This window comes from Oncorhynchus mykiss, chromosome 5 (assembly GCF_013265735.2).
Source record: "Oncorhynchus mykiss isolate Arlee chromosome 5, USDA_OmykA_1.1, whole genome shotgun sequence".
In the NCBI taxonomy this organism is placed as follows: Eukaryota; Metazoa; Chordata; class Actinopteri; order Salmoniformes; family Salmonidae; genus Oncorhynchus; species Oncorhynchus mykiss.
In genome coordinates, this window is record NC_048569.1 from 10743096 (window position 1) to 10760225 (window position 17130).

General features: G+C 43.4%; 1 protein-coding gene across 6 annotated transcripts in view; it reads right to left on the bottom strand.

Annotated features, from left to right (window-relative positions):
* Positions 1–17130, bottom strand: part of nrg1 (neuregulin 1) — a 158201-nt gene that overhangs the window by 49536 nt on the left and 91535 nt on the right. For all 6 annotated transcript variants that reach the window (XM_036976757.1, XM_036976761.1, XM_036976759.1 and 3 more), the window contains exons 2-3: positions 12722–12899; positions 10945–11066 (exon numbers count right to left, since the gene is read on the bottom strand). In XM_036976757.1, the coding sequence (XP_036832652.1) occupies positions 10945–11066; positions 12722–12899 (300 nt within the window). The remainder of the gene's footprint in view (positions 1–10944; positions 11067–12721; positions 12900–17130) is intronic.

The window sequence follows — 17130 nt, forward strand, 5'->3', positions numbered from 1 at the left end:
AGTCGGCGTGGAGACAGAACAGAGAAATAGTCGGCGTGGAGACAGCTCTCAAACCAACTGATGTCTATGGAATCAGATCACAGGTGCCGTTAGGAAATAAACTCAATTTGGAGGGGATAGTTTATCATCTAATACCACATATTGTCAAACGTGTCAAACTGTGTTCAAGATGATACTACAGACCATACGACAGAGGGAAGGGGGGGGGGGGGGGGGTGGAGTAGGCAACTGAACATGCATTTCTAATGAACGGGATGAAACAGAGGAAAGATTTGAAATGTGACATAAAGCAAGTATAATTTCAAGGGTAGCAGTAAACTGCATTTTGAGGACAGTAAAACTTCAGGAATATTTAAAGAGACATATTCTGGGAAAATGACATTTCACACACTGAATCAGTTAGTTCTGTTTCATTATAACAGACAGACAGCAGTTGCAGTAAGGTCAAACTAATTCATTGGATGGAGTCAGATTATAGAAAACCTAGTCAAGGTCAAAGGTTAAGCCAAAAGGTGTTTCCAACTATTCTTGGATTGCCAGATATCATCCTAAAGTAGACCACAACCACGTCCATGTGTTCTTTAGGTCAGTGTATCCAAAATAGTTGAAGACAATGAACGTTTAATCCAATGTTTGCTAGAAGGTAGTCCACTTTAAAATGTGGTTTCTGAACTTGATCAAAAGACCAAAGGGTATATTTGTAACATTCTGTGGAATCTTTCCTCCTCCAACTCCTTACGTAATGGTCATTGGTGTATCTAACTCTTGAAAGCAAAATTTTCATCCAAGAAGTAATCGTGTCTGTTACAACCGTTAAGAGATGTTTATTCTTCGAATAAGTGCAGAAAATCAGTAATGTGCCTCTAATCTAAAATGAAAACGGACACCCTCACCTGTGGTAATTATTCTGCCGGCTAAATGGGAATAAATAAATGTTTCCTTTACATGCAGTCGTTTGCAGGAAGTTCAATCCATTATTTATGTCAGAAAAGAGGAGACAGAGGGACCTGACCTAGTAAAATCCCAGCGTACACTTCAAAGCCAGCCAGAGTAACTGCCTATTGGCAGGCAGAAGGATACCAGTGCATTAGGAGATGAGAATGTGCTTTTTCTTGCCAAAAACAGCCAAGCACAACTTTATTAACAAATACAGGTAGAGGTCTAAGAGGAGGCAGGCTAGAATTCAATAATGCTTCCATCTCTGCTGACGCTCCAACAATGAGGGGCTTTTAAATAGAGGGCCATTTTCATCCTGTCAGAGCGCCGCATCACTGGCAGGGACGAGACCACACAGAGATTACGCTGTAGCTAAACTCTCAATGTCTGTCAAGTCATTCAGGGTGGAATATATGAGAGGGCTTCGAAATGTAGAAAATGGCCACTGGATAGTACCAGCCCTGGCTCCTATGTGATATAAAAAAGGAGCGCTTGAGTCATTTACAGGGGATGGAATAAAGGAGAAGCTGGTTGTGCATTAGTGCCCTGGCTCGCTCTCCTCCCCCTGTCCGCCAGCCTGGTGCCCCCGCGGTAGAGGCTCATTCGTCTCCCGGTTAAAATACCTCTGTGTACACACACACTCCGCCCCATCCAAATTGTGCCTATAATGGAACTATGAGCAGGAAGTCAGTCATTCAATGGAGGAGAGGGGGGGGGGGGGGGGGGGGGGGGAGCTCCATTATCATTAGTGCTGCATGCACAGTCCCATTGTTTACTGTGGTCTTTAAGGACGGGGAGAGAAGGAGGCGGAGGCGAAAGAGAGGTTCAGCACTGCTCTTTGGGACAGCTCCTCTGTGACACTGTCTCAATGTGGCAGGCTACAGCAGACTAGTGATAATCTATTGATCTCTGCCTGAGGGAGGAGAGGAGAGGTTCAGCACTGCTCTTTGGGACAGGTCCTCTGTGACACTGTCTCAATGTGGCAGGCTACAGCAGACTAGTGATAATCTATTGATCTCTGCCTGAGGGAGGAGAGGGGAGGAGAGGAGAGAAAAGGGGCAGGGGGGGCAATGGCACTGTTTTTCTTGGGCTGGCTGATTGGGCTGTGAAGATGACGCTGCAAAATTTAATTTGTATGCTGTAGAAATGTTATTGAATGCTAATTCAATACCTAGATAATGACAAGTTTTATTGCTGGCCAGGGGTTCTCTAGGGAAGGAGTGAAATTAGTACCATTGGTAATTGAATATGCTTCTTTTAGAAACTGAACAGTACATGAATAGAGGATAGATATATGTGCGAGTGTGTGTGTGTGTGTGTGTGCGTGCGAATATATGTGTGTGTGCAAGTGTTCCCATGTGGTGTGTGCAGCCCACGGTTGTAAAATTGGAGGCCCATAAAGTAACAGGATTCTGCAACTTCCTCTGTAAGTACATGGAGATCAACAACTGAAGCAAACAAAGAGATTTGAACTTGAAAGCCAGTGTTTTAGTTTTTTTTCTCTGTCACTTACACGCTTTGACTTATTCTGTAAGAAAATAGCTACATTTGCAGTTTTTGCCCTTTTCGATCGTCAAACATCAGAATGTAAATTAACTACAGTGGTGATAGAACACACAACACCAAAAGAATGAGAAAATGAGAGCCAACTCATCAAATAATAATAAAAAAAAGAGCATTCTTTATAAAATAAAATGCAAATGACCAGAAAAACGAGCTGGGAAACAAGTAGAGAGGACACAATGCCGGGTGTTGCATGAATAAGTGACTACAGAGAATTTGGGAGTGAGTTGCCGTTTCGTTGGAAAGTTAAAAGCAATATTGATACTTGTGCCTCCATGTCGTATATCATGATTTATGGACCTCATCTAGTTTGTCAGAAAGTTGCATAAGGGCTTGTGTATCTTGCTGTTATCTAAGCTCGGGTGCAGTTTCTCATTAGCGTCTCATTGTCTGATCAAAGACGGTTACTGTCAGTGGAAAGATAAGGAGATGGTGGTCTCCATGGCCTGCTTTCATGTGGAGGGGGAAAAGCACAGTAACACACACTGGCCTTGTGAAATACATAAAAATACCAACCATTCCTTTTAAGAGCTTCCCCAATTCTCTACGGACACTAATTGGCTTTAGTGAATGAGAGACGAGCCAAATGTCCTCCTTCAGACTGATTGAAATGAACTCGTTTGCTTTCAGTATAATATATCGACGGGGGGGGCAATCAGCAGATCGTCCAAAATGAAAGGAAAACTTTGAGCAAACGCCGAGAGGAAATGCACATTTCTCTGAAAACGTTTGCCATTCTCACACATTTCTTCTTCTCCCTGCGACGTGATATAAGGGGAGAAGAGACGTGTGCAGGTAAGAAGTGGACTGGGAGAGTTTCAGCAGCAGTATGCCTCTAACAGGATCCTAATTCATTATGCAGTGTAGGGAGGTACGGTAAAGTACTTATTCTCCAGTTCAGAGCCCTTTTCCCAAATTGAACAGAGTGGTTGGCATTTGGCATGACAGACTGCAGCATGCTGTCCACTAGTATATTACAGTACTGGTCCAGGCAGCATCCTGTTCTCCACTAGTATATTACAGTACTGGTCCAGGCAGCACCCTGTTCTCCACTAGTTTATTACAGTACTGGTCCAGGCAGCACACTGTTCTCCACTAGTATATTACAGTACTGGTCCAGGCAGCATCCTGTTCTCCACTAGTATATTACAGTACTGGTCCAGGCAGCATCCTGTTCTCCACTAGTTTATTACAGTACTGGTCCAGGCAGCATCCTGTTCTCCACTAGTATATTACAGTACTGGTCCAGGCAGCATCCTGTTCTCCACTAGTATATTACAGTACTGGTCCAGGCAGCATCCTGTTCTCCACTAGTATATTACAGTACTGGTCCAGGCAGCATCCTGTTCTCCACTAGTATATTACAGTACTGGTCCAGGCAGCATCCTGTTCTCCACTAGTATATTACAGTACTGGTCCAGGCAGCATCCTGTTCTCCACTAGTATATTACAGTACTGGTCCAGGCAGCATCCTGTTCTCCACTAGTATATTACAGTACTGGTCCAGGCAGCATCCTGTTCTCCACTAGTATATTACAGTACTGGTCCAGGCAGCATACTGTGTGATTACACCAGGGTTGGGTAAAGCAGTGCTGGTACCGTTAATCCCTTTGGCTTTGAAATGTTGTCACATATTCTGAAAATTCGGTTGTGTTCAGTCATCTTGGGTCTGTCTAAGGGGGTCAAAAGCCAAAGAAAGGAAGTCCCATAGGGCGGCGCACAATTGGCCCAGCATCATCCGGGTTTGGCCGGGGTAGACCGTCATTGTAAATAAGAATTTGTTCTTAACTGACTTGCCTAGTTAAATAAAGGTTCAATAAGAATAAAAACGTTTTTTTTTTTTTAAGTGTCTACTCATTCAGTGAGAAATGCAAAGAAAGTAACATCCACCCGCTTTGACTAAGCAATTGTGTATGAATGGGAAAAAAGTGCCCGTTGTCACATTAAGAGTGAGAAAGAGAAATGAGGAGAGAGGACAGAGGAAAAAGAGGACAGAGGAAAAAGAGAAAGATAAGCCAGAAGACATAATAAACTGCTGGATATAAGTCATCATGGTAACACATTAACAGAGGATGAGATGTGGGGAGGAGTGCCCGAGGGGATTGTAAAGCTTCAAAGCCATCCTACAGGCACAGATGGAGAAAATAGATAAACAAGAAAGCTAAACACATTCTAGTCAGCACCTTTGTTCCATCTAGATCTATGTGCTATTAAAAGGAGATGTCTCCCTCTTCACCTTCCCTGCTACACAACAGAGACACACCATTCCTCAGGAGAGAGAGAGAGACACACACCATTCCCCGAGACACACACACACCATTCCCAAAGAGAGAGAGAGACAGAGACACACACCATTCCAAGACACACACACACGTCCGAGACACACACACCATTCCCCGAGACCCACACACACACCATTCCCCGAGTCACACACACACACCATTCCCGAGAGAGAGAGAGAGAGAGAGAGAGAGAGAGACACACACACACACGCCATTCCAAGTGTGTGTGTCTCTCGGGGAATGGTGTGTGTGTCTCTCGGGGAATGGTGTGTGTGTGTGTGTCTCTACTCATTTAGGCCTATTCAAACCATATACCAAATGGAAGCCTATTCTACTCAGAAAAAATTATCATAGTATTAGCAGACGTTTGTTTTCCTGTTAAAGTGTAATCGAAAGGATTACAAATTAAATTGAAGAGAATAACCTCATATCTCCTGTGAAATGTAACACATCGAAAACTATTTACAATGATCCTAGCAAGGTGGAATTGCAGGAAACGAATCCTGTCATTGGTGTAGTTCCCCTGACCACAACCGGCCAGTCACTCCAATGGGATGAGCGCTACATCCACCAGACAGTCATAGATGTCTAGACGTTTTAATTAATGCACTGTATTTGAAACAAGAGCCATGTAGACACTGGGCTTATGAAAACAACATGACATGTGTTTGGTATTTTTGTTAATGGCGTCATGACCAAATACCATTGACATGACATTGTCTGTTTTCTTGGCAGAAAGGCCTTATCCTGGGATGACGGACGTGGGTTTGACATACTATCCCTCCACACAGCCCAACATCTGCTTATTGCCCGGCCATGTGCTCCAGACCGGTCTTACAGCATGTAACGCCGCTAACCTGAACACAGATGTTCATGTTCCTGTTAAAAAAAAAAAAACAATCCCTTGCCATATTGAGACGCTGTACGAGTAAACTGTTGCTTGGACGAGTGACAAGGCTTTAGAAACGTTCTATCCAGCACAATGAGAATATAGCAGGCCCGGATAACACATTGTGTGACATGACACACGAATATTGTTTCACGTTAGAAATGTCAAGTGAAATGCATGAGCTGGCGTACACCCAAAACAGATAGTAGGAGGTGTGAAGAGTAAACTGTAGGCTATACAAATAAGAGTCACACTTTATACACAAGCTCCCCAGTCATTTATTGGGTTTTTCGGCATCCCATTGCCTTCTTCGAACATAAGAAAATGTCTCCATAAGTATTTCAGATTGTTTTATTTTCAAATTAGGCATGAATACACATGGCCGGGCAAAAACTAATGGAAAAAGAGGACCTAAGACGCCCCCATTCTCATCAAAGGGGCTGTAGTGGAGCAGGTTGAGAGCTTCAAGTTCCTTGGTGTCCACATTATCAAAAAACTATCATGGTCCAAGCACACCAAGACAGTCATGAAGAGAGCACGACAAAACCTATTCCACAATCAGACTGAAAAGATTTGGCATGGGTCCTCATCCTCAAAAGGTTCTACAGCTGCACCATCGAGAGCATCCTGACTGGTTGCATCACTGCCTGGTATGGCAACTGCTCGGCTTCCGACCGCAAGACACTACAGAGGATAGTGTGTACGGCCCAGTACATCACTGGGGCAAAGCTGCCTGCCACCCGGGACCTCTTTACAAGGCGGTGTCAGAGGAAGGCCCTAAAAACTGTCAAAGACTCCAGCCACCCTGTTCATAGACTGTTCTCTCTGCTACCGCACGGCAAGCGGTACTGGAGTGCCAAGTCTAGTTCCAAGAGGCTTCTAAACAGCTTCTACCCCCAAGCCATAAGACTCCTGAACATCTAATCCAATGGCTACACAGACTATTTACATTTGCCCCCCCCCCTTTACACCGCTGCTACTCTCTGTTGTCATCATCTGTGCATAGTCACTTTAATAACTCTACCTACATGTACATATTACCTCAAATACCTCGACTAACCGGTGCCTCCACACATTGACTCTGTCCCGCTACCCCCCTGTATATAGTCTCGCTATTGTTATTTTACTGCTACTCTTTAAGTACTTGTTACTTTTATTTCTTATCAATATTTTTTATTTTAAATTGCATTGTTGGTAAGTAAGCATTTCACTGTAAGGTCTACTACACCTGTTGTATTCGGTGCATGTGACTAATTCAATTTGATTTGAATTATGTATCTGCCGATACAGGGGAACACTTCATGAGGATCGGTTGAAGCTGTCAGCAGAATCTGTTTATAGAACATACATCCAGAGAAGAAGAAGAATAGCATCTGATGACAAGGTTCAAATGTCAGATTTATACCTGGGCCCTAAATATGCAAATGGCCAAGGCTAATGATCTCTGTAAAAGTTCAATTCTGCCAGCCGAATAATTTTCCGCCAACTGCAATGTCAGCTCACTCACCACTTTATAACACTGAGCCCATTTCCCCCCTACCCTCGTTCCAACCATCTGTCCAGATTAAAAAGCAGTGTTCATTTAAATCAATATTCATACATTTCGTGGATGTTCAAAACAGCCTTTTTAAGGGCAGTATATTTTTTAAGGGCAATTTTGTTTTGAACCCATTCCAAATGTTGATGAGTCAGATGGCACAGTATGGGACCATCACTCCTACCTGAAGTGTGGAAAAAGTCTGAAAAAGAGAGAATATCTCAACAAAATGTCAAAACCTAATGTTATGAAGATTTTTGGTGAACAGGACAAATTTAATTAAAATATTCAAACTATTTGAGGAGGAGACCAACATGCTTTTCACATTCTGTGTGACCTTCCAATGCTACGCCGTCTCTGATCAAGCCTCATCAATTTCCTGCTACAATTGGCTAATGAGGGTCATTATGTCCCTGGAAACAAAAATGAAAAGCCCCTGCTAACGCAGAGGAGGGTGACCATGGATGAGCTAGTGATGGCCTGAGCTTTCAAGTTGTAAGAAAAGGGCTAGTTAAAATGGTGAAACTTGAGGGGAAACTACGCAGACATAAGCACCCAAATCAATGGCGTGTCGAACCCAAGGCCTGTCTTATCACTATGAACTAATAGAGGAGAATATATGCCAATGTTTATTAATTGAAGGGAGATGACACAAAGGACAAAATGGCAGCTCTGGCTGAGATCCAATCCAGGGACTCTAGTCGACTGTCTTTTTAATCTTGTTTAAGACATCACCTGACATTTGTTCTTGCTGTTATTGTGTACCCTTGTAATAAAGGAAACAGTCTGGGATTACCACGGGCACACACGGGGTGCATCTGTCTGTGCATGTCAAGGTTATCCACAGTCGATTGTTACCCTTGGGAATCTGGCCACTCTACACCCTCTCAGTAGGCAATTCCATTACCACACTGCACAGTATGGAGATCATCACTCATAGTGCCAAAAATGCCCTCGCAAAACAGTAGGACTCCTTGAAACCAGAGAGAACTGGCTCCAAAATTAAAGTGTTCAGGTAACAATACTGTCAAGGTGAGTTAATAATAGTTCATGCAAAACAAAAATGTAATGAATAAACACACTGTATAAAGAGACATTCCCGATGCAACATGAAGTCCTTAACTTTACCTTGCTTATTTACATACTGTATACAGTTCCTGCCTGCACATTGTAGTAGCCACACAGAGCACACTGTAATGATAAATGAGTTGCTAACCATGTAACTATGACAATCAAAATGTATCTCATGGTAGGTTTAAGGTAAGAACCTGATATTTAGCTAGGTAGAGAAGCCAGAGACCAAGTCACACAACCTTGGAGGATTTCAGAGTGAGTTATTTCTATTACAGTGGAGGTCAAGCACACATTTTGCCCAGAGAATAGAATAACACTGCAAATACACGTTACTAATATCAAACTGCTCGACCGCAAACGTTAGCCCCCAAAACCTAATTAGCATCAAAATGAGCTAGCTGAAAGCAACCAGCTAATCACTGTAAATAGATGCAGAACGGGCGGACGGAGTAGCAGGGACTGGTTTAGTAGCTGGTTTAGTAGGAAAGGGCCTTCAGTGCCGCAACAAAACATGTACTGCGAGAATTTTTAGTACATCCATTCATTTTTCATAGGAAGTCTGTAAAGGAGTTTAAGTCCGCATTCCATTAGATCAGGGTTCCTCAGGCCACCACTACCAACCCCTGCCGAATACCTAGTGGGCAAAAGTGGTTGAAAATGTCATTACAACCACTTTTTCCCACTGGGTAGGTGGGTACAAACGTCTTCAACAGACTTGAAGGTGATTAGGTTAAAATCCTTCACATTACACTGCAAAACTGAGTAATACCCAGAAAAAACGGAAGTATACTAATTATTTCTCTGTTGTACCCTAGCCTGAGGGACTTTATGTGAGAAAGACTGGACAGACCGTTATTTCAAGAGGACAGACCGTTATTTCAAGAGGACAGACCGTTATTTCAAGAGGACAGACCGTTATTTCAAGAGGACAGACCGTTATTTCAAGAGGACAGACCGTTATTTCAAGTTGCCATTGTGCGACTCTAATAAATAGGAAGCAGCAAATGGAGGAGACATTACATTACTAGAAATCACCCCAGGAATTAATCTGCATGCAGAGTTAACCCAATTCACCAGAGTACAGCTAAAGCAGAAACTGTGGCACAGAACTTGGTTATGTACAACAAGGAGGCCAACAGACAGGAAGCATGTCAAAGCTGATAACCCAGTATGTTCTCATAGATATCAGATGTGCTCATGTGTTGCTAACCTTAGCCATGCAATCAGATCTGTCTGTGTGTATCAGTAGGCCCAATGTGATTAGAGAATGAGACTTGACAAGATACTGCAGACCAGGGTAATATCATATCATCTGCAAATGCCAGCAACAGAATACAAAAGACACACAATGAGTGACTGATTCATTCTCCCAGCTGTCCACATTGAACAGGGCTAACTAGCTGTGATTAGCATAGATGGCTTCCAGGGGCTGCCACCGCTGGTCTCTGCTGGGCTAACTAGCTGTGATTAGCATAGATGGCTTCCAGGGGCTGCTAACTCCGCAGTCAAGAGGTGGCTGACATGGCTCTTTTCTCTCCATTGGCAGCCGTTCAGAGAGGTACTACTGGCTAATTGAAAGAAGTGATTAAGCGGCTGCTTTAAACTGGCCCGCATACTGATCACTCTTGCAATGTCGCAAAATGGTGTGTGAGTGGAGAGGATCAGACTTGGAGGCATCGAGCATTTACCTGTCTGCGATATTAACGGCCCCGGAATTTTTTCCTCTATCAGTCAGAAGTTGATTAACGTCAGTGTTTTTTGGCAAGACTGGCAAACCGGCGGGGCGAGAAAAGGCACATAGGAGTAGTTGCTCTAGCGCAGGACAGACTGTACGCGCTTTGGGCATGTTACACCATCACCGTTTATACCTGTATTTCCACATCTTGTGACGACTTAAAAATGTTATAACATGCTGCAATATGTATACCACAACTTGTAGAACGTGTTTTACAATCAAACTCTTAAAATGTGCAGACTTACCTGTGGTGTTGAATCTGTGAACAGCTTACAATAAAGGCCCTTTTAGCTTGGATTGGTAAGGGTTGTGTCATGGACAATTGTCTGTTGTACCACTAAGCTGAAACGGCAGGTTAGAAATGCCAGCTGCCACCTATTGACTAAAATGCCAGTGAGGAGCATGTACGACCACAAGGTGAAGAGCCCGCTCTCCCTCAGAGAAACCCAGTGTCAGGTCAGAACCCTCTGATGTGTGGCTCTGATGTGTGAGGGGGTCCCGAGCCCACCCGCCTAGAGGGTCCCTAGCACACCCACACCTAAAGGGCCTCTAGCACCCCCCCACCTAAAGGGCCCCTAGCCCCCCCCCACCTAAAGGGCCCCTAGCCCCCCCCCACCTAGAGGGCCCCTAGCACCCCCCCACCTAAAGGGCCCCTAGCTTCCCCCCACCTAGAGGGCCCCTAGCTTCCCCCCACCTAAAGGACCCCTAGCCCCCCACCACCTAGAGGACCCCTAGCCCCCCACCTAGAGGACCCTAACCTCCACATCATCGCCAGTCTGACCCTGAGGAGGGACACCTCAATGTTACTAATTCATTCACAAATCCCCATGAACACAACACGCACATTCTCGCATACTACCTCTGCAATTAGCTGTCATGAAGCAATCAAGTCAACTTAAGGTTAAACATTGTTTATGAATGGTCTTACCGCGGAGGAGCGTCACGTTGCCAACGGTGCTGGTTTTTCCCAGGTTGTTGATGGCTTCACATGTGTAGGAGCCAGCGTGTGCATCAGTGGTTTTCTTGAAGTGGAGCTCAGAGACTTTCCCTCTGTAGGAGACAGACACATTTGGGATGAAACATGTTTCAATGAGCATGACCAGAGTATTCCATCTACTGTATATACAGTACATAGAGGCCTGAGCACGACACTTAAAAACAGATGATTTGAAACCATTTCTGGGTTCAATGTGTTGATACTGGGGAACTATGGAGTTATTCTCCATTTAGTATCAACTAAATCTTGTTAATTCCAAATGAAAAATGACACTATTTAGGATTCAATGGACTTGACCAGGGTCTGTATTCTTAAAAGCATCTCAGAGTAGAAGTGATTATGTGATTATGAGGACAGATGGGACCTGATCCTAGATCAGCACTCCTACTCTGAGAGGCTTTATGAATATGGGCCCTTTTGTGATGGAATTATATGAGCCTCATCTTCTAAACAAGCATATGACAACAGTGCCTGATCACCGACAAGACAGCCTATAGGGAGGAGGTCAGAGACCTGGCCGTGTGGTGCCAGGACAACACCCTCTCCCTCAATATGATCAAGACAGAGGAGATGCTTGTGGACTACAGGAAAAAGAGGACCGAGCACACACCCCATTCTCATCAACGGGGCTGCAATGGGGTGTCCACATCACCAACAAACTAACATGGTCCAAGCACACCAAGACAGTCATGAAGATGGCACGATAAAACATATTCCTCCTCAGGAGACTGAAAAGATTTGGCATGGGTCCTCAGATCCTCAAAAGGTTCTACAGCTGCACCATCGAGAGTTTCCTGACTGGTTGCATCACTGCCTGGTATGGCAACTGCTCGGCCTCCGACCGCAAGGCACTACAGAGGGTAGTGCGAACAGCCCAGTACATCATTGGGACCAAGCTGCATGGCCTCCAGGACCTCTATACCAGGCAGTGTAAGAGGAAGGCCTTAAAAATTGTCAAAGACTCCAGCCACCCTAGTCATAGACTGTTCTCTCTGCTACCGCACGGCAAGCGGCACCGGAGCGCCAAGTCTATGTCCAAGAGGCTTCTAAATAGCTTCTAACCCAAGCCATAAAACTCCTGAACACCTAATCTAATGGTTACAGACTATTTGCATTGCCCCCCCCCCCTTCATTTACACCGCTGCTACTCTCTTATCATCTATGCATCGATCACTTTAATAACTCTACCTACATGTAGATATTACTTCAACTAACCGGTGCCCCCACACATTGACTCTGTATTGGTACCCCCCCTGTATATAGTCTCGCTATTGTTATTTTACTGCTGCTCTTTAATTACTTGTTACTTTTATTTATTATTCTTATTTGTATTTTTTTAGCTGCATTGTCGGTTAGGGGATGATAAGTAAGAATTTCACTGTAAGGTGTATTGTATTCGGCGCATGTGACTAATACAATTTGATATGGCAGAGAGGTGATGGGGCAGGTGTCGAGCCCCCGTCAGATACCACCAGAGGCGTGCTGGAGACTAGAGGTGGCTGTGGGTGTAAATAACGCCACCTCAGCAAGAACCAAAAGCTACCAAGTCATGAATCATTCCTCACTGCAACTGTCAGCCAGATTCTGCATATGTCACAAATAAACAACTTCTAATCATATACATGTACAATTTTGAAGGACAGGGTATAAGTATTATAAACTTATTAAGAACTCAAAACTTATAACGGATTTACGAGGAGGTACTTACTCTTTCTTTCTTTTTAACTTGGTGCCTTTGAGTTTGTTCTTGATGTTGGCTAAATCGACCCCCTCCTTGTACCACTTGAATTTGGGGGATGGGTTCCCCGCTCCGAGCTCGCACTTCAAGAATGTCTTCATCCCCTCCACGACCTCCACACTCTTCATCTCCTTCAGCTTGGGCTCAGCTGCAACACAGAACCAGGTCAACAGTCACACAACAGCAGTTAGTACAGCAGGTCGAAACAGGTTCACTTCCTGTCTGAGTGAGGCAGAATGGGTAGCACCGTTCTCCTTCAAAAAGTTTTTTTTTTTTTTAAAACATGACAAAAAACAGGTTCACTTCACTAACGACACCATTGTATCAGTGGAAAAATGTAAGAAAGATTTTCAAAATAGCAAAAATGTACACATTGATGGGCAGCCTACCATTGGATTTCACTTGTTATTGTCATCGGAGGGGTGTAGTAACCTCCCTGGGTAGATGGGGGGGACCTATAAAAACCCATTTAAACTCAAGAGCACCCCCAGAGGCAAACATTCTGTACAACCACTTTAATCCTCAAACAAAAATTTGATTGCTGTACAATTACTGAAAATTAGGCCTAGTCAATGTGCAGTACGAGGCATCACTTGTTAGTAGGATATTTAGAAATCAATGTTTGGGCCTGTCAAGGAAGGAAGGCATTAGTCGATTGTCACAATCCCAAGGTATTCAACAGCAGGAGCAGAAGACCACTCCATCATGAGGAAGGGAACTAATCTGGAATAACCTGCCAACCCACTGTTCTGTTCGCCGCCATTCACCAACAGTATTCATTAATTAAAAAGCAGCAGAAAAATCCCAACAATGCTTACTCAAAGAAAACTATATGAAATGGGACACCAGAACTTGTATCTGAGTAATGGTTTGTCAGTGCAGCTGTCGAAAAAAGGAATTAGTAAGGAATTAGGCTAATGCAAGGACAGATGACTCGCCACCCAATGACTGGCAGTTAGTGCCTCGACTGACTCAGAAAACTTCCACTCATCTATAATTCCTTTTTATTATTATTTTATGCAGCATTGTTGAGAATGAACTTGCAAATAAGCATAGCATTGCACTGTGCTAGAGCTCTGCTACATGACCCTAGCCTATACATTGGGTTAGGGCCAGGTAGGGCCTGTTGTTTCAGCAATAACTACAGTTGAAGTCGGAAGTTTAGTAACACTTAAGTCATTAACACTAATTTTTCAACCACTCCAACCACTCCACAAATTTCTTGTTAACAAACTATAGTTTGGCAAGTCGGTTAGGACATCTACTTCGTGCATGACACAAGTCATTTTTCCAACAATTGTCTACAGACAGTTTATTTCACAGTATCACAATTCCAGTGGGTCAGAAGTTGACATACGCTATGTTGACTGTGCCTTTCAACAGCTTGGAAAATTCCAGAAAATGAAGTCATGGCTTTATAAGCTTCTGATAGGCTAATTGACATAATTTGAGTCAGTTGGAGGTGTACCTGTGGATGTATTTCAAGGCCTACCTTCAAACTTAGTGCCTCTTTGCTTGACATCATGGGAAACCCCCCCCCCCCAAAAAAAAAAAATCTGCCAAGACCTCAGAAAAAAGACCTCCACAAATCTGGTTCATCCTTGGGAGCAATTTCCAAATGCCTGAATGTACCACATTCATCTGTACAAACAATAAAACGCAAGTATAAACACCATGGGACCACGCAGCCGTCATACCGCTCAGGAAGGAGGTGTGTTCTGTCTCCTAGAGATTAACGTACTTTGGTGCGAAAAGTGCAAATCAATCCCAGAACAGCAGCAAAGGACACTGTGAAGATGCTGGAGGAAACAGGTACAAAAGTATCTATATCCAGAGTAAAACGAGTCCTATATCGACATAACCTGAAAGGCCGCTCAGCAAGGAAGAAGCCACTGCTCCAAAACCACCATAAAAAGGTATTGGAGTGGCCATCACAAAGCCCTGACCTCAATCTTATAGAAAATTTGTGGGCAGAACTGAAAAAGTATGTGCGAGCAAGGAGGCCTTACAAGCCTGACTCAGTTACACCAGCCCTGTCAGGAGGAATGGGCCAAAATTCATCCAACTTATTGTGGGAAGTTTGTGGAAGGCTACCCAAAACATTTGACCCAAGTTAATCAATTTAAAGGCAATGCTACCAAATACTAATTGAGTGTATGTAAGCTTTTGACCCACTGGGAATGCAAAAGACATTTCACATTCTTAAAATAAAGTGGTGATCCTAACGGACCTAAGACAGGGGATTTTTAAAAATTTATTTTTTTAAACTGAGTTTAAATGTATTTGGCTAAGGTGTGTGTAAACTTTCGACTTCAACTGTAGGTCAGGGTATCACTAAATTGAACACTAACATTTTGAAGCTGAGCCATTTGCTCATGCTCTGCTGTGCAGTACAGTTATATCTGACTAAGATCATAACATGGTGTCAGAAGTGAGTCAAACTCAACCTAGCCAGAAGTTAACATCTTACAAAAATATGTGCATTAATGTAAATTCATTATTAGAGAGCTAAAAAGTCTCAATCCAAATGCTTGACTGAATATTATCTCCATGGTTACAAACTCCAGGTGTTCTTTGAAGGAACAGATAATTGACACAGGTACGTTACGAGAGCTCTCTGGAGACGCTGGACCCAGACACGCTGCAATCTCTCTGGGCTGGGTTAAACTTAAACCCCATTCATTTCTGGGCAGGTCTGTCATTATTACACAACTGTTGCTCAACCTCAACAGAGCTCACAGCACCTGAACCGGGCAAAGCTTAAAAGGGAATCACACAAGGGTTTCCCACCTAAATCAGTGGGGCACAAAAGGGCATGTGTGTGTTCATTCATGCCCTTCTGTTTGCAAAGGGAAACTCCCTTAGTCAGAGCAGCTATACTTTCACTTCCCTAATGATCATTTTCTGAGAGCAGGAGCCCAACCCAAACCGGAACTTTTCCTTTAAAAGAAAATATTTAATCCGATAAGAAATTAGACAGAATTCATTGAGTATTGGAGGAAAAGTAATTCTAGCCTTCGTGCAAAACAAGAAACATGAGCCCTTTTGTGTCAAGGTGTTGACACTAACTTTTTCAACATTCCCAATTGTTGAAAAGCTTAGATAAAAGCTCTGTTCTCACAGATAACCGAAAAATGTTTTTTTTTTTTAAATGACAGTGGACTTAATATTCTCATGATGTTACGCCTGTGAAAATAGGCAGACATCTAAGGAGACACTGACGAGGAAGAGGCTGACAAAAATACCTGGAATACAGCACATTACTGAAAGAAAATATGACCTCAGACAAAACAATACCATACACGTAGTTGCATGTTTGAGTGCTCCTCGTTTCAGCCTAATCCTCTTAGTGGTGCTTCCTGTGACCAATAGAGGCAGTGCTCTGAGTCATGACTGGACTAGGGAGAAGGGCCCGTAGGCTAACACTTTAGGCTACATTTCTATAACTGTTAGCGCACTGTTACATTAATTTCAGGAGAGTCGATTAATAAGCAACAGTCATAAAACTAATCAAATGAACCATAAGAGCTCCCGAGTGCCGCAGCGGTCTAAGGCACTGCATGTCAGTGCAAGAGGCGCATCACAACCGGCCGGGATCAGGCGGTGCACAATTGGCCCAGCGTCGTCCAGGTTAGAGGAGCATTTGGCCGGGGTAGGCAGTCATTGTAAAAAAATAATTTGTTCTTAACTGACTTGCCTAGTTAAATTATACCTTTTATTTATACCTGGTGCGAACATGCACCCTTTGTCCTGATCTTGTCCACACTGTGCAAACATGTTTAGACAGGTGTAGACAATTTAAAAGAAAGTGACACATTGTGATCTGATCGTGAGGTAGTTAGAACTAAACAGAACAAGACAACAATGTGTGTAAGGTGTGATATCCCTTGTAAACAGTTTCTATCCAACCAGTGAGGCCAGCAGGCTGGTCTTCTTTCATCGGTATATACTCTATGTCATTTATTAACTTTGTATTGTCAATTTGATGTCTACTGTATTTAATGACATTGCAACTAAATTTCCCCACAATAAAGTCAGTAAAGTAAAGCCAGGCACACATGGTGTCTGGATATGAATCAAGTATAAACAGACCTGCACGGTCAAATAATTTAAATGATCATTATACCAGCTTCAAATCATTGACAATTAGCATCATTGACTTATGGCATCATTAATTGTTACCACAAAAACAAATAAATAATATTTTGAAAGAATCTGTCAAAAAATTTGCATATAGGGAGGCATCGAGAGCATCCTGATTGGTTGCATCACTGACTGGTACGGCAATTGCTCGGCCTCCGACTGCTAGGGACTACAGAGGTTAGTGCGTACGGCCCAGTACATCACTGGGGCTAAGCTGCCTGCCATCCAGGACCTCT